This window comes from Corythoichthys intestinalis, chromosome 3 (assembly GCF_030265065.1).
Source record: "Corythoichthys intestinalis isolate RoL2023-P3 chromosome 3, ASM3026506v1, whole genome shotgun sequence".
NCBI classification, from domain to species: domain Eukaryota; kingdom Metazoa; phylum Chordata; class Actinopteri; order Syngnathiformes; family Syngnathidae; genus Corythoichthys; species Corythoichthys intestinalis.
This window is the reverse complement of record NC_080397.1, coordinates 13241911-13262265: the sequence shown is the minus strand read 5'-3', so window position 1 is coordinate 13262265 and position 20355 is coordinate 13241911. Positions and strand designations below refer to the sequence as shown.

The window sequence follows — 20355 nt, the reverse complement described above, 5'->3', positions numbered from 1 at the left end:
TCTTGATAAACTTTTAAATTCATTCATTTAAATTCAAATGATTGCAAGTTGTCCAGGCCCTGAGTTAGCAAAACAGCCCCAAATCTTGACGCTCCCTCCACCATGCTTCACGGTGGGGATGAGGTGTTGATGTTGGTAAACTGTTCCATTTTCCTCCCCACCTTTTATGTTGTGTGTTACTCCAAAAACAATTCAACTTTGGTTTCATCAGTCCACAAAATATTTTGCCAAAACTTCTGTAGAGAGTCCAAGTGCCTTTTTGTGAACATTAAACGAGCAACAATGTTTTTTTTAAGACAGCAGTGGCTTCCTCCGTGGAGTCCTCCCATGAACGCCATTCTTGGCCATAGTTTTACAAATAGTTGATGTGTGCACAGAGATATTGGAATGTGCATGTGATTTCTGTAAGTTTTTAGCAGATACTCTAGGGTTCTTTTTTTACCTCTCTGAGTATTCTGCGCTCAACTCTTTGCGTCATCTTTGGTGGACGGCCACTCTTTGGGAGTGAAGCAATAGTGCCAAACTCTCTCCATTTGTAGACAACTTCTCTGACTGTGGATGAATGAACATCCAGACTTTTAGAGATGACTTTCCCAGCTTTACAAAAATCAACAATCCTTGATCGCAGGTCTTCAGACAGCTCTTTTGACCGAGCCATGATGTACATCAGGCAATGCTTCTCAGCAAGACAATTCTTAACAGGTGTGTATTTTATAGTGGGCAGGGCAGCTTTAAACCACTCATCAGTGATTGGGCACAGATGCGACACACCTGACAAATTGTTTGGTAAATATTAAGGTTGTTCCGATCATGTTTATTTGCTCCCGATCCGATCCCGATCGTTTTAGTTTGAGTATCTGCCGATCCCGATATTTCCCGATCCGATTGCTTTTTTTTTTTTTTTGCTCCCGATTCAATTCCAATCATTCCTGATAATTTTTCCCGATCATATACATTTTGGCAATGCATTAAGAAAAAAATGAATAAAACTCGGACGAATATATACATTCAACATACAGTACATAAGTACTATATTTGTTTATTATGACAATAAATCCTCAAGATGGCATTTATATTATTAACATTCTTTCTGTGAGAGGGATCCACGGATAGAAAGACTTGTAATTCTTGAAGGATAAATGTGACTTTGTATATTGTGACTAAATATTGCCATCTAGTGTATTTGTTGAGCTTTCAGTAAATGATACTGTAGCCACTTAACTGTTCTGCCCAAATGCATGATGGGAAGTGCAACCATGACTGTGCGTAGTGGCACCAATTGATATACTGGACTGTCTCAGAAAATTAGAATACAAAATATTCTGAGACAGTCCTGTACATTAATCCACCATTTAAAGCAGGGGTGTCCAAACTTTTTGCAAAGGGGACCAGATTTGGCGTGGTAAAAATGTGGGGGGCCGACCTTGGCTGACGTCCTTTACATAGAACAATATACAGGACTGTCTCAGAAAATTAGAATATTGTGTATTCTAATTTTCTGAGACAGTCCAGTATATTCTCTGCGTTGGGAAATAACATGGGATGTAACATAGGATGACTACTACCTTTCTTCCCCACATTGCTTCCCACGATATTTCTAATTGTTGAGAGAGGGATTGTAAGGCTTTAGCCAATTAAAAAAAGGCTCCAAAGGCTGCCAAAATTCTCTCTACTTATTTTATGCTGCCTTTTAGCTCTATATATAGGTAAAACGGCGCCATTATAGATTGAATGCGGCAATGAGTGAGTTGGTTGTGCAGCGCATGCGTTAATTGCGTTGAATATTTTAACGTTATTACCGCCGTTAACGCGATAAATTTGATAGCCCTACTTTAAGCCAAAACTAAAGACTCTGGATGAGTGTAAAACATTTTGTCTGTAACGTTAAATACAAATAGAAAACGATTTAATTAAAAAAAAAAAAAATATATATATATATATATATATATATACATATATATATATATATACATACAGTGCCTTGCAAAAGTATTCGGCCCCCTTGAATCTTGCAACCTTTCGCCACATTTCAGGCTTCAAACATAAAGATATGAAATTTAATTTTTTTGTCAAGAATCAACAACAAGTGGGACACAATCGTGAAGTGGAACAACATTTATTGGATAATTTAAACTTTTTTAACAAATAAAAAACTGAAAAGTGGGGCGTGCAATATTATTCGGCCCCTTTACTTTCAGTGCAGCAAACTCACTCCAGAAGTTCAGTGAGGATCTCTGAATGATCCAATGTTGTCCTAAATGACCGATGATGATAAATAGAATCCACCTGTGTGTAATCAAGTCTCCGTATAAATGCACCTGCTCTGTGATAGTCTCAGGGTTCTGTTTAAAGTGCAGAGAGCATTATGAAAACCAAGGAACACACCAGGCAGGTCCGAGATACTGTTGTGGAGAAGTTTAATGCCGGATTTGGATACAAAAAGATTTCCCAAGCTTTAAACATCTCAAGGAGTACTGTGCAAGCCATCATATTGAAATGGAAGGAGCATCAGACCACTGCAAATCTACCAAGACCCGGCCGTCCTTCCAAACTTTCTTCTCAAACAAGGAGAAAACTGATCAGAGATGCAGCCAAGAGGCCCATGATCACTCTGGATGAACTGCAGAGATCTACAGCTGAGATGGGAGAGTCTGTCCATAGGACAACAATCAGTCGTACACTGCACAAATCTGGCCTTTATGGAAGAGTGGCAAGAAGAAAGACATTTCTCAAAGATATCCATAAAAAAGTCTCGTTTAAAGTTTGCCACAAGCCACCTGGGAGACACACCAAACATGTGGAAGAAGGTGCTCTGGTCAGATGAAACCAAAATTGAACTTTTTGGCCACAATGCAAAACGATATGTTTGGCGTAAAAGCAACACAGCTCATCACCCTGAACACACCATCCCCACTGTCAAACATGGTGGTGGCAGCATCATGGTTTGGGCCTGCTTTTCTTCAGCAGGGACAGGGAAGATAGTTAAAATTGACGGGAAGATGGATGCAGCCAAATACAGGAACATTCTGGAAGAAAACCTGTTGGTATCTGCACAAGATCTGAGACTGGGACGGAGATTTATCTTCCAACAGGACAATGATCCAAAACATAAAGCCAAATCTACAATGGAATGGTTCAAAAATAAACGTATCCAGGTGTTAGAATGGCCAAGTCAAAGTCCAGACCTGAATCCAATCGAGAATCTGTGGAAAGAGCTGAAGACTGCTGTTCACAAACACTCTCCATCCAACCTCACTGAGCTCGAGCTGTTTTGCAAGGAAGAATGGGCAAGAATGTCAGTCTCTCGATGTACAAAACTGATAGAAACATACCCCAAGCGACTTACAGCTGTAATTGGAGCAAAAGGTGGCGCTACAAAGTATTAACGCAAGGGGGCCGAATAATATTGCACGCCCCACTTTTCAGTTTTTAATTTGTTAAAAAAGTTTAAATTATCCAATAAATTTTGTTCCACTTCACGATTGTGTCCCACTTGTTGTTGATTCTTGACAAAAAATTAAAATTTTATATCTTTATGTTTGAAGCCTGAAATGTGGCGAAAGGTTGCAAGGTTCAAGGGGGCCGAATAATTTTGCAAGGCACTGTATATACATATATATATATATATATATATATACATATATATATATATATATATATATACATATATATATACACATATACAGTGGGGAGAACAATTATTTGATACACAGTCAATGGGAATACCCATTGGCAGTGTATCATATACTTGTTCTCCCCACAAAAGGCATGTCCGATATTTTTTTGCCGATTCCGATACTTTGAAAATGACGTGATCGGACCCAATCAATCAGCATCCCGATCGGTCGGGACATCTTTAGTAAATATTGATTTCAATTGCTCTTAAGTCTCCTTTCACTTACTTATTTCCCCCCCCTTCTGTCATTGTTTTCATGCTATCCTCATTAAAATATGAAAACCTATACATTTTTGGGTGGTTTTAGTTAAAGCATTTAAAAATGATCGGATCACATTTGATGGTGATTTTATGCAGAAATGTGAGAAATTCCAAAAGGTTCAGATACTTTTTCATACCACTGTATGGCCGGTTAAAGAAGATATTTTTTAAGGGTTTTAATGAGTTCAGATTATATGTATATATTTTTTGTTATATTTGCTGTATTGACTTTGGGCGCAATGCATTTTTTTTGTCTTTTTCCCCTCAATTTTATTGTATAGTACTTTCATGCCTTTTATTTATCGTGAACTATATTTTGCTTCATTGTAAAGCACTTTAAGGACCTCTCGGGTTTTTGCAAAGTGCTATGGCAATATTAATACATTTGATTTGATATATTTGGAAAGAAAACCGCAAAATAGTCAGACAAATTCCTTTCTGTCAAATGATACTTAATTAGCATCGAATTCTATTTCAAACACTAGTTTAACAGGAGGAGTGAGGGCGTTGCTCCATTAATGAGCTAACAAGTTCCTTTGAAAGCATGACAACTGACAAGACGGTATATGGCAGTCAAATGAGCTTTTGTAGGTCAATGAACTGTTACACGGAACATAATGCAGATTTACTAAAGAGTGTGTTTGACCAGCTAATTTGGGTGAATCAGAACACTTCTTTTGAGTAGTTGTTGCTGTCTAACACATTGCGAAAATAGCACAAAAATGCTTTTGGTGTAAGAAGGAAACTCATGACTAAGTAATTATAGTTTAAGACTGGTATGTTTTGGCTTTTATTGGTGGTAAAAAGTACCAAGATGGCGAGATTTTGCAAAAGTTGAGTGTTTTCGGTTCAGTTTCAAGGTGATTATTTTAATTTTTTTTCACTTAGTTTTGAATTTGTTTTAACAAATTCAGTTGGTTTTAATTATTTCCGCCAGTAGATGAATCCTTCTGAAGGGTTGTCTGTATGTTTGTGTTCATAATAACACATGAGCAAATCAAGGCATTTCAGTGGTACCTCTTCTTACGAATTTCTCTACAAACGAAATTTTCAGATTACGACACACCTTAATGGGAAAATATTACCTCTTGTTACCAAAGAAATTTCAGGAGATGAGAGGCAAAAACACAGTATGGGCTGCTACTCGCAGCTTCCAGAGTTTACTGAACAAAACATACATATAGCTGCTCTGCTATTGGCTATTACCTAGCATTTTCCTGGCATCCAATTGGCTAAGAGGGACCTCTGCTGTATGTGTATGTGTGTATCCAAGCATTCTCTTCATTCACTGTGAGGTGTTCCAACAACTTTACGTGTTTATTCTTTATTATTTGTTTTTTACATTATGCATAACTCTCATTGTTACATGTTTTGATGGAATTCTATGCTTTATTAAAGATTTATGTCCGAACTTTGGGGGGCTTGGAGCAAGATGATGGTATTTACATGGAAAACGCGTCTCTACTCACAGAATTTTCAGTTTATGAGACTACTTCCAGATTCAATTAATTTCGTAAGTAGAGGTACCATTGTATTAGTAAACTTGCAGGGTACGTTTGCAATTTGAAATGGAATAGTTGATAAAATATGGGGGTAATGAGGTCAAAGGTCACAGAGGTCAGAGATTTAATTTAGCAAAAAATTGATACCGGTTTAGCCTATTTAACTCAAATTTGCAGGGTCTGTGATATGATGAGAAGTGAAAGGGTCAAAGGTCACAGAGGTCAGAAATATGGCATTGCTTTGAATTTCGCTGCTTAGGAATAAGGCTGCATTCTTGTCCTTAGTGGCTGATTCTTGGTGGGAGCATATCGATAACCTTTTGAGCTGCAAAGTATTGCGATTTTTACCTTTTTGATATATTGCCATACTCGCAAACATGGCCAATGTGCCTTTAATTTGTTTGTTGTTGTTTGAATTGTTTCTTATTGCTGTGAAACCTTTTGTGTGCTCTTCAATGCAGCACATATTTGTGTCCTCACCAGTTTTTAAGGCAAATATGAGGTCGTCAAACTCCTGGGACTCCTCGTCTGTGGTGACTAGGTTAGCGTTGATGAAGCCGCCTTCACTGGTATACGTCCCCAACACCGGACTGGGCCTGAACCCACCCGTGGGCTGAGTACCGGTCCTCAGCGACGCACGCTCCCAGTCCGCAGACACCTGATGAAAAGTCATCATGTATGTGTTGATTTAACAGGAATTTTTCTCACTTAACATACAAGAAAATATGACTACCACACAAATATGGGCTGTCCCACTTATTATTAATACATTTAGAGACACACACTGTGTCAGTCGCACAGTCATGTTTCTGTGATGAGTTTGGGTCAGCTAGAGTGCATGTCGTTCAAGCACCCTGAGGGTTAACAACAAGGCCACCGGGAGTTCATGGGGTGAATGGGAGGTCATGTGGGTGTTAGACTTTTAGGGGGTTGAACAACCTGCTAAGAACTAAAACACAGAGAAAATAGACAATTATTGGATGCAGCCTAGCGTTGTGCTTAAGTCTTAAGACTTGCCCGACACTAGAGCTCACCTAGACCAAAACAAGACTGAGACAAGCCGAGACCGAGATGAAAAAAACACCAATAAAACTAGGTGTGGGACTTTAACGCATTTCTTACAACTACATATTTACAAAAGATTTTATAAGTTAAAAAGAACAATGCATTTTAATCACAGGTTATGTTCCAAACACGAGCTTTTGCTCTTGCACAGTTTTCTGCTACACCAACTAAATTGACACACAGACTAGCTCAGCTAATAGCTACCGAAACAGAGAAATCCAATTAAATCGGAAAATTTTGTCTACTCTAAAGATGTCGCAAATATACATGTACGTAATTAACCCACATAATTTTTTGCTAAACTTCCTTCAAGTCCTACGCTTCTTAAATCAGCTATGGTAGCTTTTGCATTACATTGAAGGCTACCAACAAAGGGCTGTTTGTACATTGACAACACTTTCATTTTGCCACAATACCACTTACAACACTCAAACTAAGGAAACAGATCAACAAATTTCTTCTTGTTCTAACGCCTCTATTTTTATGTGCTTTGGTCCCAAGATATGATGGCAACTCTCAAAACCCCGAGTTAAAAAAAAACCCTGCCTGGATGCAACGCACATGAAGAAAATGATCGACTATCGCCAGATTTACAGACACAAGTGGTAATAACAAGCCTAATACAGTCCTTGTATATGGTCATCCGTTTCCATCGATATTTACATACTTATTTATTCCATAGAGTTCTGCCTAACGCCTCCGTCTCGGTGTATCCGAGTCTAACGATTTGTGTTGATGTCTGGGACTGGGAGAATAGCTGTGCTAGCTAGCTACATTCTGCTGCTGGTCAGATTGTTTTGTTACAAAGATGCAGGATGAGTTCCCAACATTGTACCTACATCCAATTCCAACTCATCAGCAGTATCTTTCAACCGATCCTAGGCGTCTTGCCGACAGTTGACTTGCTGACGTTTGACAATTTGTATATCCCTTCGTTGCTAGTTGCATCATTGCCTTGTTTTTTTGTTGTCTGCCTCTTACCACAGTTTTCCCTCAAGTTTTTTTTATTGATTCCGACCTACTGTCACAGACCCTTTTTGTGTCTCGCCTGTCTCGTGTGTTTTTTGTGTGTTCAATAAACCTTTTTTACGCAATCTCTGTTATTGTTGTTTGCTTGCTATCTAAAGTGAGCCGTGTTTTTTAATTCTGTGGTCAAGCCAGCCGCACTTTTTTTCAGTTACGCCTCCTTTTCAGGTTTTACCAAACAGAGACTGAAAACACATGTGGGTTGTGATTGCTTTATAAGGAAAATCATCACTATAACGTCACACGGAAGTATAGTCCTGTGGTCTACGCGCTTGTTTGTCGCAAGGAAAATGCGGGTTGAATCCCACTACAGACCTTCATTTCAGTGCTTTTGCTGCTCGGTTTGTGAAATATTGACAGTGGTGTCCTGCTCATCACTTTTCCGCTTGGGTTCAAAGAGCAGAACTGACGACATGACAGCAAGAGTCGCGCTGTTTTTTTTTGTGTTTTTTTTTTTTTACACTGTGGTAGCCCGGCAGCGCCACCCAGTGACACAACCGCCCAGAGTGCATTGCAATGTTCAAAACAATGGTGGCCTACTAGTTAAACAAATTATACAAATCTTATTCAAACGAAAACATTAAGAGGGGTTTTGATATCAAATTATTATAACTCACAAACATTCATCTTAGGACTTTCTATCCGTGGTACACTTTAACAGCGGCCTCTCCTAAAACTTGACGGCAAATGTCCTTGGTCGCCATAATGATGAGTTCTCCAATTGTGAAAGGTTTCTTGGCTTTAGCAATACAGTTTGCTACGAGTTATGATGCTCTCAGTGCATTTGCTTTTGTTGCCTCATTTGCTAGCTTTAAAACACATATTATGCAGAATGGACTTTGGTTTAGGCTTCTCTTCTGGCTGAGCAGGTGGGCTTTTCCCCGTAAAAAAGCTGTCCAAAGACTTCTGTTTTTCAGTCATCTTCACTAACGTGGAGGCCTATTGTTTCTGGGAAAAAATCTGATGCGCCTACGTCATTATACATGGATAGAAAAAAATAGATGCTGGATGCTAGCTCCAATTGATTTCAGTGACGACTTCCTATCCAGTTTTATTATTATATCTATAGAGTAGACAGGCATATTGATGTGTCAAGAGGCACAGGACAGATTGCGGTTGTTAACAAATCATTTACTATTTCTCTGAGGCCCGGTAGTAAATGTGCCACGGAGTGGTACCAGTCCCTGGCCAAGTGGTCGGGGATGCTTGACTTACAATGTAGCTTTATTGTTTAAAGAAATAAGTCAATATTAACATTATCTTCAATTTTAATGTACTTAAGTTATGTTCTAAAGTAGTTAAAATTGAGATTTTGCATTTATATGTGAGGAAATGAGGGAAAATTTAAAAAATTAGGAGATGGGAGATTGATGTTAATGGTGTTTTTGTTATTTACAGTTATTTTGCAGATCATTGAAAAAAAATGTATGTAAATGTAAATTTCTCGTGTATGCATTGTTACATGCAGTAGCCTAATAAATGTGTAATACCTGTTGTGTTTTATTGTGTGTTCTAGGTAACATTGTGCCAAAAGAAGTTTTCTTTGTATTTCAGTGGCTTTAGGAGGAAAAAAATCTGGCTCCGTGGCGACTTTTATGTCAGGGAGTTCTGGCAAGAAATTCTAGCCACCTATCTGGGCTGCCTTTCCCAGTCCAAATGGATTAGACGTCAATCGCAGTCAATGGCACTGAAACATCATCATTCAAAGCCAGAATCCCCTCATTACTGACTCAGATTGACATTAAATCCACCCATAAAGTTGTCTGACCTCCTCCATATCAGTACACACCCTCTCACAACAGTCACAGAGATCATACAAAATTATAGTGTCGTTCAAGCCTGAATTGAGAGGGTACTCGAAAGACTAGATGGCAGTCTGTTGGTAACTCATACAATTTTTTTGCGTGCTATAATTTCACTCCAATTTCTTTCTGAGCATACAAAATAACACTCACGGTCTCGCGTGGAGGTGTTCTTATCGCTCTCACTGGACTGAATCTAAATTCCAAAGAGGTAAGACTGTGCTCTCATGAATAAAACAAGATTAGCAAATTCCCGTGAGTGGTAGGGCTTCTAACGCTCTCGGCAGAGTCCTTATAGGGTATTCTCTAGAGACAGTGCAAGAGTGATGTGCTGATGTGTGCTCATTGTGTACACTGCTTCCAATACTACAACAATGTGTATGTGTTGCTGTGACAGACTATTTGTAAAAGGCACGCTGTACAATTTATGATATTTTGTGACATGAGTGACTCAGGGTTTTTGTTGTGTGATTTTGTGGAAAATTTGCTTAAACAGTGGTCGAGGTTATTAGTTCAAATATGTATGATGAACTGATGATACATTGACAGTCTATAAATATGATTTTTATTATAGGCAATTCAACTCATTCACTACCAAAGACATATAATCGGCCTCCACAAAATAATGTTTGAAAATCGCCATCACGATGCGCGCATGCGCAATAGTCCTATCGCAGGACATGCGATCATTATTATTATTATTTTTTTGAATACGTAAACTTTTGGTTTGCTTCATAAAAGCAGTAAGTGTGCAGAGACATGGCTTCCTGTATCCCTTTTACATACAGTCATTTTGAACATTCACAGATAAACCCCCTTAGTCTGGATTAGACAGTATTATATGAGTACAATAATATACAGCGATTTTGCCATTTTTTGCACTTTCATTTCTTAAATAAATGAATAATAAATAAATAAATACAATTGAAGTAAATTGAAGCACCTTAAATTTAAAATGCAACAAAGAAATTACAGCAAATAAGATAACATTTTTTATAATGAAGAATATGATAAATTGCTTAAAGAATATAAACTAAAAAAAATTAAGAGTACAAGGATAAATGAGAAAAACATTTTTCGCTGTTAATGGGGATCAGAACCCACTGCGTTTGGTGAAAATCCGTGAAGTAGTGCAATCCACCCCCAAAAAAATTGTGTGTATGTGTGTTCAATGTATTTATATGGATGGGTGGGTTTTTCAGCAATTCAAATGGAATAAGTATGATAATTTATAAACATGTCACTGTCCCACCGAATTATTTTCAAACAAGAATAAAGAAGCAGAAAAATGCTTGGCTTTATCAAATGCTTCATTGAGTGAATCCACTCACTCCACTCTTCAGTTACAAACAATGAGTTGCCACAGCAACTGTTTAACAAGTTAAACGATGATTGACGCATGCGGCGCTTTGAAGCTTTGGCCGATCATCTTTCAACATCGTTAAATTTAAAAAGCAACTCTAGTGTGCGGTCTGACGAGCAAAGAGCAGGGACAGGGAGGGAGGGAGGGAGCGAGAGTGAGACTACGCGATTGGCTCGGGACAGCTCATCTGTTTTATTATTTTTTTTAATTGAAAAAAAAACCCGCGATGGACTGAGGTCACAAAGTTTGAAGCACGAAGTAGCGAGGGATCCCTGTACTGAATGCAATACTCTAATACGAAAACATGGTGAATTAACAAGTATTCCTAAACAGAGCTATTCAAGACGCCTGGAGAAGATTCTTCAAGTTCTAATATTGTAATATACATATATGGCAAAAGTTGCAATGTAAGTTTTTTCCAATAACGTTTAGCTCTAACATATAAAAATCTTGTTTATAACGTTCAACTGCACAGAACTAAAGAATGACAAAGAGTAGAAACAAACTTTTATTTAAATGATAATAGATTGGAATCGAATCTTGCTTTTTGTTGTGCTTATGTAGTCATTGAACACAATATTCTGTGGCCCTTGAAAGAAGGGGATATCATGTGACATGATGTTTGGTCGTAAATGAGTTTTAACTAAAACGTGGTTAATTTCTTGTACCATACTATACAAAACGAGCAAAAAGAAAAACAAAAATTGAAAAAATAAAATAAAATAAAAATAATAATAATAATAGTCGCAAAGAAACGTAATTGATCAGAATGGTGCATTGTACCTCTTCCATGGCGCTAATGAGGTTCTGTGTTGATTTGTTGATATCGGCTCCAACCGTGGTAGGTCCAGCTCCCGGAAAGCTAGAGTCCGGACTGTCATGCTCACTCCTTTCTACATTGTAGGTGGCTTTAGCGGGACAACACAGCTGGTTGTGCATGACAAAGTAAACTGCAAACACATACAGCCCCTGCACAGATAGCAAATGGCCAAATTAAGTTACAAAACTTTTCTGACACAGTTTTGTCACATTCCTAGCTTCGTAAAGCTTTGCCGAAATCAGCATCTGTTCAAGCGGTGTTAATGGAGGATTACTTCATCTTTGGGACATGACATCATTAGCGCCCTCGTATTTGCGCGTCTGCCACTTCCGCAGCATTACAAAACCCTCTTGCTCAAACAGTGCCAGGATGTGAATTACCCCAAAACAGGCAGGTGACAAATACCGCGAGACCATCTTGTATTTCACGACACACATCGCTGGGCAATGACTGCAGCCGCAGACAAGGATGTCATTTGACATTTGAAGTGGGACTTTTGAGGTTACAGTGCCATTTATGGCAATAGACGTCTTATCCAGTTGGACAGAGAGGGGCTGGCAGCAATCGTTAGATCCCCTCCCAGTCCAAATGTATTGGACATCTATCGCCATCAATGGCAGTTGATTAGTTAAAACCCTTTGTAGGTCAAATGACTATTTCTTGTCATGTAAAACAATTTAATTTCATGTTATTCATTCATGATTTTTTGCAATTTCTGTACAAATGGTGTGGGAATGCTTTAAAGTTGGTCAGTTCAAGTGGTATTAAAAATATGTGAACCTTTTGCAGTTTCTCACATTTCTGCATAAAATTACCATCAAATTTTATCTGATCTTTGTCAAAATCACACAGATGAAAATAAACTGTCTGCTTTAACTAAAACCACACAAACATTTATAGGTTTTCATATTTTAATTAGGATAGCATGCAAACAATGACAGAAGGGGGAAAAAGTAAGTAAGTGAACCCTCTGCCTAAGGAGACTTAAAGAGCAATTGAAACCAATTTTTACCAAACATTTTAAGTCAGGTGTGAGCCCAAACAGGAACTGTCTTGGTGAGAAGCATTGTCTGATGTGCATCATTGCTCGGTCAAAAGAGCCATCTGAAGACCTACAATCAAGGATTGTTGATTTGTATAAATCTGTGAAAGCATTAAAAAACATCTCTAAAAGTCTGGATGTTCACCAATCGACAGTCAAAGAAGTTGTCTACAAATTGAGTTTGGCACTGTTGCTTCTCTCCCAAGGAGTGTCCGTCCACCAAAGATGGTCAAAAAGAACCCTACAGTGTCTGCTAAAAACTTACAGAAATCACTATCACAGTCCAATATCTGTGCACACATCAACTATATGGTAAACTATGGCCAAGAAAAGTATTCATGGGAGAACTCCACGGAGGAAGCCACTGCTGTCTAAAAAAAACCATTGTTGCTCGTTTAATGTTCGCAAAAAGGCACTTCGACGTGCCACAGAAGTTTTGGCATAGTATTTTGTGGACTGATGGAACCAAAGTTGAATTGTTTGGGAGTAACACACAACGTCATGTGTGGAGGAACAATGGAACAGCTCACCAACATCAACACCTCATCTCCACCGTGAAGCATGGTGGAGGGAGCATCATGATTTGGGGCTGTTCTGCTACCTCAGGACCTGGACAGCTTGCAATCATTAATGGAAGAATGAACTCAAAAGTTTAACAGGATGTTTTGGAGGAAAACCTGAGGCCGTCTGTCACACAGTTGAAGCTAAAAAGAGGATGGATGCTGCAACAAGACAATGATAAAAAACACAAAAGTAAATAAATTTCAGAATAGTTTCAGAAGGACAAAATACACATTCTAAAGTGGCCAAGTCAAAATCCAGACTTGAACCCTAATAAGATGCTGTGGCATGACCTAAAGACAGCGATTCATGCCAACATCCCAGGAATCTGACTGAACTACAGTTTTGTAGAGAAGAATGGGCCAAAATTAGTCCTGATCGATGTGCCAGACTGATCTGCAGCTACAGGAAGCGTCTGGTTGAAGTTAATGCTGCCAAAGGGGGGGGCCCTCAAAATATTAAATGTGATGGTTCACTTTTTTTCCCCTTTCGGTCATTGTTTGCATACTATCCTCATTAAAATATGAAAACCTATATATGTTTGGGTGGTTTTAATTAAAGCAGACACTATTTTTTTTCATCTGTGTGGTTTTGACAAAGATCAGATTGATCAGACTCATTTGATGGTGATTTTATGCAGAAATAGGAAATATTCCAAAAGGTTCAGATATTTTTCATATCACTGTAACTCCTGTATGTCACTTCCTGTTGATTTTGTAGCATTACTGGCTAACTTCCTGTTGATATAAAGTCATTTCTTATTGATTTTTGAGTATTTTTGAGTCACTTCCTGTTGATTTGTTTAATTTAAAATGAATAAAAACAGAAATATAGTTATGGACACAACCACACTTTAAAGTTAACCTTACTATTAAACATTATTATTATTTCCAATGAGTGCGTTATAAAGTTTTAAAATCAAGGTTCATGTGTTGCCTGTAATGAATGCAACATGGTCATAAAAGTAACATGGGCGCTTAAGCATAGTTCATTAGGAACGGCCATTAGGAAAAGGCTTTAATACGGGCCTGTTATGTAAGTGTGCCCTGATCAGTGGGGAGAACATGTGCTTAGTGAAGGCCAAATAGAACAAATGAGTAACGTTACAAATGGAGTATAAACAGGGGAGATGAGCAAACAGGTAGATAACGGAGATCACAGGTGTCAAACTAACGGCCCGGGGCCAGATATGGTCCATCATGTCATGTTGAGTATGGTGTGCATCAACTTCCATGGTTTTCGCAAAAATATAATACATAGAAAATTTCTGTGGTCCTTGATGAACTATAAAGGACCCCAGATAATGGAGAATATTTACTGATAAAAAAAAAAAAAAAAAAAAAAAAGAAAAGAAAAACTAAATAAATTCAATTAATTAACTAAAATTAAATGTTAAAAATTTGAAGAATATTTACATTTTTTCCCTTTATTTTTTATTTTTTTTACCAAATCAGAAAACTAAAAAACAAGTAAAATGAGAATGATTACCACTGCCCCCTTTTTTAATGTAAATATATAAAACAAACATGACAGCCAAATAAATAGGAAAAAAGAATATTTATGTGCTTATTTGCTTTTTTAATTAATTTAAAAAAAAATCAAAAAGATACCTATATGAAAAAAGCAAAAACATGTAAAAATTTTTTTACTTCTTTACCGCTTTTTTAAATCAAATCTGAAAATTAAAAAATAGATAAAATGAGTATGTGTACCGTTTTCCACTTTTTTAATTATTATATTTGTTAGTTAATATTATTTTAAAAATGACTGTACAATTTAAAGACCGATAATAAGAGAATATTCACGTTTTTCGCTATTTTTAATTAAAGAAAATATGTAAACAAAAGAAATTTTTTTAAAAAGGATAAAGAAATAAAAAAAATGCTATTAAAAGTCTCAAAAAAGACGACTTGTTTTGAGGTTGACAATGTCTGTAAATGATGCATTTGCTAAACAATTAGTTGTCAATATGTCAACAAATCGTAACAACCCGTTTCAGTGCCATTGACATTCATCAAAATGGATTGGGTGTCTAGCGCTGTTAATGGCAGCCAATGAGTTAAATATTTAGAGTCATTGCAGCCTGGATGATTGTTTGCGATGCTACAATCAGGTGAATCGGCAGGCGCTAATGAGAGGAAGGACCGCTGTGATTGGATTACAGTCTCCTCACTCAGCCTGCTGAGCCACAGATGTAGACCAATAATAGAGATGGATGGACGGAAGAGATAAAGGAGGATATGTGACTTCTAGGTATTTGACAAATGAGACACCTGCCTGACAACACACACACACACACGGACGCAGTTTTGTGCACTAACATGTGCAGCTGTTTAATGGCGCTGAGTCAAAAACTGCTGGGAGTTATGAGGCACGCAAGCGCACGGAAACTTTTATAATGGAAAATTCCCAGCGTGTTGCAGAACACCAACACACCAGATTTAAAAACAAGATAACATGTTCCAACTGCTTGTTATTTTGTCTTTTCTTTTGTTTGATGCCTGGGCCTTGTTTACTCTCAACTCACAGGTGTCAAAGTCAAGGCCCGGTAGCCAGATTCAGTCCGTTGCATCCTTTAGGGTGGCCCGCAAAAGTAAACCGTCTGCATTAACTCTTTTCCACTAAAATATTTTTTTATACAAAATTTAAATTTAATGTTTTAGTTTTTTCCTTTAGTTTTTTTTCCTACTCCAAATTAATTACAAAAATATAGCAAGAACGTTGATGTTTCTGTTTTAAACAATGTATAATAAAATATACTCTTAAAAAAAAGACCAAATATTTACTGTTTCAACCTCTATTTTATTTAAATAGTATATTCATTAAAAAAAAAACCACACAGTTTGGGTTCTGATACCAGTCCTCTCGAGGGGGTTGGACCCTCTTCCACTCTGGAGTTGCCCACGGTGAGAGGCGCCGAGCAGGTGTGAGCATACTTATTGCCCCCAGGCTTGGTGCCTGTACGCTGGGGTTTACCCCAGTAGACGAGAGGGTAGCCTCCCTCCGCCCTCGGGTCCTTACTGTTGTTTGTGCTTATGCACCAAACAGCAGTTCAGAGTACCCACCCTTTTCGGAGTCCTTGGAGGGTGTGCTGGAGAGTGCCCCCTCTGGGGACTCCCTCGTTCTGCTGGGGGACTTCAACGCTCATATGGGCAATGACAGTGAGACCTGGAGGGGCGTGATTGGGAGGAACGGCCCCCCGATCAGAACCCGAGCGGTGTTCTGTTATTGGACTTCTGTGCTCGTCACGGATTGTCCATACCGGACACCATGTTCAAACATAAGGGTGTCCATATGTGCACTTGGCACCAGGACACCCTAGGCCGCAGTTCGATGATCGACTTTGTGATCGTGTCATCGGACTTGCGGCCGCATGTTTTGGACACTCGGGTGAAGAGAGGGGCGGAGCTGTCAACTGATCACCACCTGGTGGTGTGTTGGCTCCGATGGTGGGGGAAGATGCTGGTCAGACCTGGCAGGCCCAAACGTATTGTGAGGGTCTGCTGGGAACGTCTGGCAGAATCCCCTGTCAGAAAGGGCTTCAACACCCACCTCCGGCAGAACTTCTCCCTTGTCCCGGGGGAGGTGGGGGACATCGAGTCCGAGTGGACCATGTTCTGCACCTCTATTGTTGAGGCGGCCGATCAGAGCTGTGGCCGTAAGGTGGTTGGTGCCTGTCGTGGTGGCTATCCCCGAACCCGCTGGTGGACACCAGCGGTAAGGGATGCTGTCAAGCTGAAGAAGGAGGCCTATCGGGCATTTTTGGCCTGTGGGACTCCGGAGGCAGCTGACAGGTACCGGCTGGCCAAGCAGACTGTGGCTTCGGCGGTCACCGAGGCAAAAACTCGGACATGGGAGGAGTTCGGCGAGGCCATGGAAAACGACTTCCGGACGGCTTCGAGGAAATTCTGGTCCACCATCCGGCGTCTGAGGGGAGGAAAGCAGTGCACCATTAACACTGTGTATAGTGAAGATGGTGTACTGCTGACCTCGACTCGGGACGTCGTGAGTCGGTGGGGAGAATACTTCGAAGGCCTCCTCAATTCCACCGACACGCCTTCCTTTGAGGAAGCAGAGTCTGGGGACTCTGGGGTGGGCTCTTCAATCTCTGGAGTTGAAGTCACTGAGGTGGTCGGTGTGACTAACCCATTGAAACAATAGAATGTATAAATTTGCGGATTAAATATATGTACTGCATGTTGAAATGGTTTTTCTTGTTAATAACATGGTCATCACCTGACACCTTGCTTGCTACCGGGTCACGTTGAGTAAGGCACTATCGGAAAAGTTAACGGTTGACAGAGGAGGAGTTAACGTGGCGTCAAAACGAATTAGCAATTTTGTTCTTTACAAAAACAGCGAAATTTTCTAAAATTAAATCGAGGTCGAAAATGAAGATGATTATGATGATAGTTCTATCTACCTTTGGTGTCTTCAAATAGGTAAGACATGCTTGCATAGTAGCCATATTTAGGGCCCGAGCACTAAGCGTGCGAAGGCCCTATTGTTTTGCAAAGGATTATTATTATTACTTTTCAGGGCAAATGAAAACGGCCAATTTGGAGGCCTGAACATGCACGAAAAGTCACCAAAATTTGCACATACGTGCGGAAAATTGTAAATTTCGATAATTTTGCAACGTTGCAAAAAAATATAACAAAATGGCTCAGTGGCGCCCCCTTGAAATTTTAAAATTGGCCTATAACATTAGGGTCTGTCAGCGTAGAGCAATGAAATTTGGGGGGTCTATACCTTGTCCAAAACCGCTCCAAAAAAGCATTTACACCCATATTCCAAACCCAACAGGAAATCGGTTATTTTGGATCAAATATGAAATTTTTATCGATTTACAGGGTACACATTTGAGACCTTATCGCCGAGGGAGTTCGTTGGATCATCTTCAAAATTGGTGAGACTGTTCAGGAGACATATGAGATCTTAAGTTTTTAAAATGGTGCGTTTTCATTCACGGGTCTGACCTGGGCGTGGTGCCAAAGTCGGCCATTTTTTCGGCAAAATGACAAATTCAGTAAATGACTAATAGTTCCTTGACACAACGTTAAATCTTTTTCATATCTGGCATGTATGTGCGGTATCCCACCCTGAACACGAGTGCATTGAAATATTACCCATTAGGCCTAGCGCCCCCTAGTGAGAACAGGAAATGCCTTTTTTTAAGAGACAGGTTCCTCCTCCAAGGGAAAAAAATCTGTTGACCTCAAACCTGCATCAGGGGAGCCTTAAGACCTGTGTTCAGGTGTCTGATGAAAAATATTGAGGTTTCGTTGAAGCGGAGGGGTCCAAACAGGAAAGTGAAAATGACCGTCAACAATTTGCCTCGCAAAAAACTTTGAACAGTCATAACTCAGCAGATATACAACATATCTGCGCCAAACTTCCTGTGCTTGTTGAGAGTCATACCCTGAAGGGTCTTGTAGGGGTCATTTGCATCAACTCTACAGTGCCAACTAGTGGCGACAGAAAGGAGTTTTAAAAAAGGCCTTTCCTATTGGGTTTTTTCAACGTAGAGCAATGAAATTTGGGGAGTCCATACCTTATGCAAAACTGCTCCAAAAAGTCTCTTGCACCCATTTTCCAAATCCAGCAGAAAAACGGATATTTTGGATCGAATGTGAAATTTTTAGCCATTTGTAGTACAGTTTACATTTGGAGGCCTGAACAGGCATGAACACTCACCAAATTTTGCACATACATGTGGCTTTGCGTGGATTTTGATAATCTTGCGACGTTACAAAAAATGGAACAAAATGGCTTAGTGGCGCCCCCTTGAATTTTTCAAAAAGGCGTTTCCTATTAGGTTTTTTTTAACGTAGAGCAATGAAATTTGGGGAGTTGATACCTTGTGCGAAACTGCTCCTAAAAGTCTCTTGAACCCATATTCCAAAACCAACAGGAAATCGGGTATTTTGGATCGAATGTGAAATTTTTATCAATTGACAGGGTGCACATTTGAGACCTTGTCACAGAAGGAGTTGGTTGGATCATCTTCAAAATTGGTGAGACTATTCAGGAGACATAGAAGATCTAAAATTTTCAAAATGGTGCGTTTTCATTCATGGGTTTGACCTGGGCGTGGTGCCAAAGTCGGCCATTTTTTCGGCAAAATGACAAATTCAGTAAATGACTAATAGCTCCTTGACACAACTTTCAATCTTTTTCATATCTGGCATGTATGTGCGGGATCCCACCATTAACACGAGTGCATTGAACTATTACCCATTAGGCCTAACGCCCCCTAGTGGGAACAGGAAATGCCTTTTTTTACGAAACAGGCTCCTCCTCCAAGGAAAACAAATCTATTCATCTGAAATCTTCATCAGGGGAGCCATAAGACATGTGTTCAGGTGCCTGATGAAAAATACTGAGGTTTGGTTGAAGCAGAAGGTCCAACAGGAGAAGTGAACATGACTGAAGCCATTTCGTCTCACCACAAGTTTTGAACAGTCATAACTTGGAAGATCTAGAACATATCTGCGCCAAACATCTCGTGCTTGTTGAGTCATACTCTAAAGGGTACTGTAGGGGTCATTTGCATCAACCCTACAGCGCCAACTAGTGGCAATAGAAAGTCACTCGTTTTTCCAATACATGTCCAGTTCTTTTCAGGTTGGTCATTGTAGTTTCAAGACCTTTTGAAATACTTATTTACGGACCGTGTCCACATGTCTCTGTCTGTTGCCGTGACGACCCTTTGTTCGCCATTAAAAGTAAAGAGGCGACATTCGAGCATGTTAGGTTCTAATGAGATGATTAGAGAGGAGGATCTGCCACCACCCTGACCTGCACACTGTCCGAGTTGCGTGACGTCCGACTTGCGCTAGATTGCGAGGGCCCGTTCAGTCCTGCTTGCAGGCCTAGTATTGTTTGTTGTTGCTGTTGAGCTGCCGCCGTGCAGAGCTATGTTGGATATTCGTGTGCAATTTTATTTAGTGTTGTGATAAAGGGGGATTAAACTGAGGCTTATTGGACCTTTTAGTTTTCAAATGTATTCATGTGTCATTGCACCATCTAGCTGCAATGATTTGCGTTTCAATACACGGGCACTTTTATTTCCAATACAAAAACCCCAACACACACTGTAGGCGAAATAGAACGCTTTCTTTGTAGTAGCCTAGTAGTTGTATGTAAAATATCTAGCATGTGTGTGTACTGACATTGTGCACGCCTTGTTTGGTGAAAACGCGCGGGCATGACAAATTTGGACCGAAATGGCTGG

At 39.4% G+C, this 20355-nt stretch overlaps 1 protein-coding gene across 2 annotated transcripts in view; it reads right to left on the bottom strand.

Annotated features, from left to right (window-relative positions):
- Window positions 1-20355, bottom strand: part of adgrv1 (adhesion G protein-coupled receptor V1) — a 220791-nt gene that overhangs the window by 5863 nt on the left and 194573 nt on the right. For both annotated transcript variants that reach the window (XM_057831097.1, XM_057831094.1), the window contains 2 exons: window positions 11479-11664; window positions 5920-6097 (listed from right to left, as the gene is read on the bottom strand). In XM_057831097.1, coding sequence (XP_057687080.1) covers window positions 5920-6097; window positions 11479-11664 — 364 coding nt within the window. The remainder of the gene's footprint in view (window positions 1-5919; window positions 6098-11478; window positions 11665-20355) is intronic.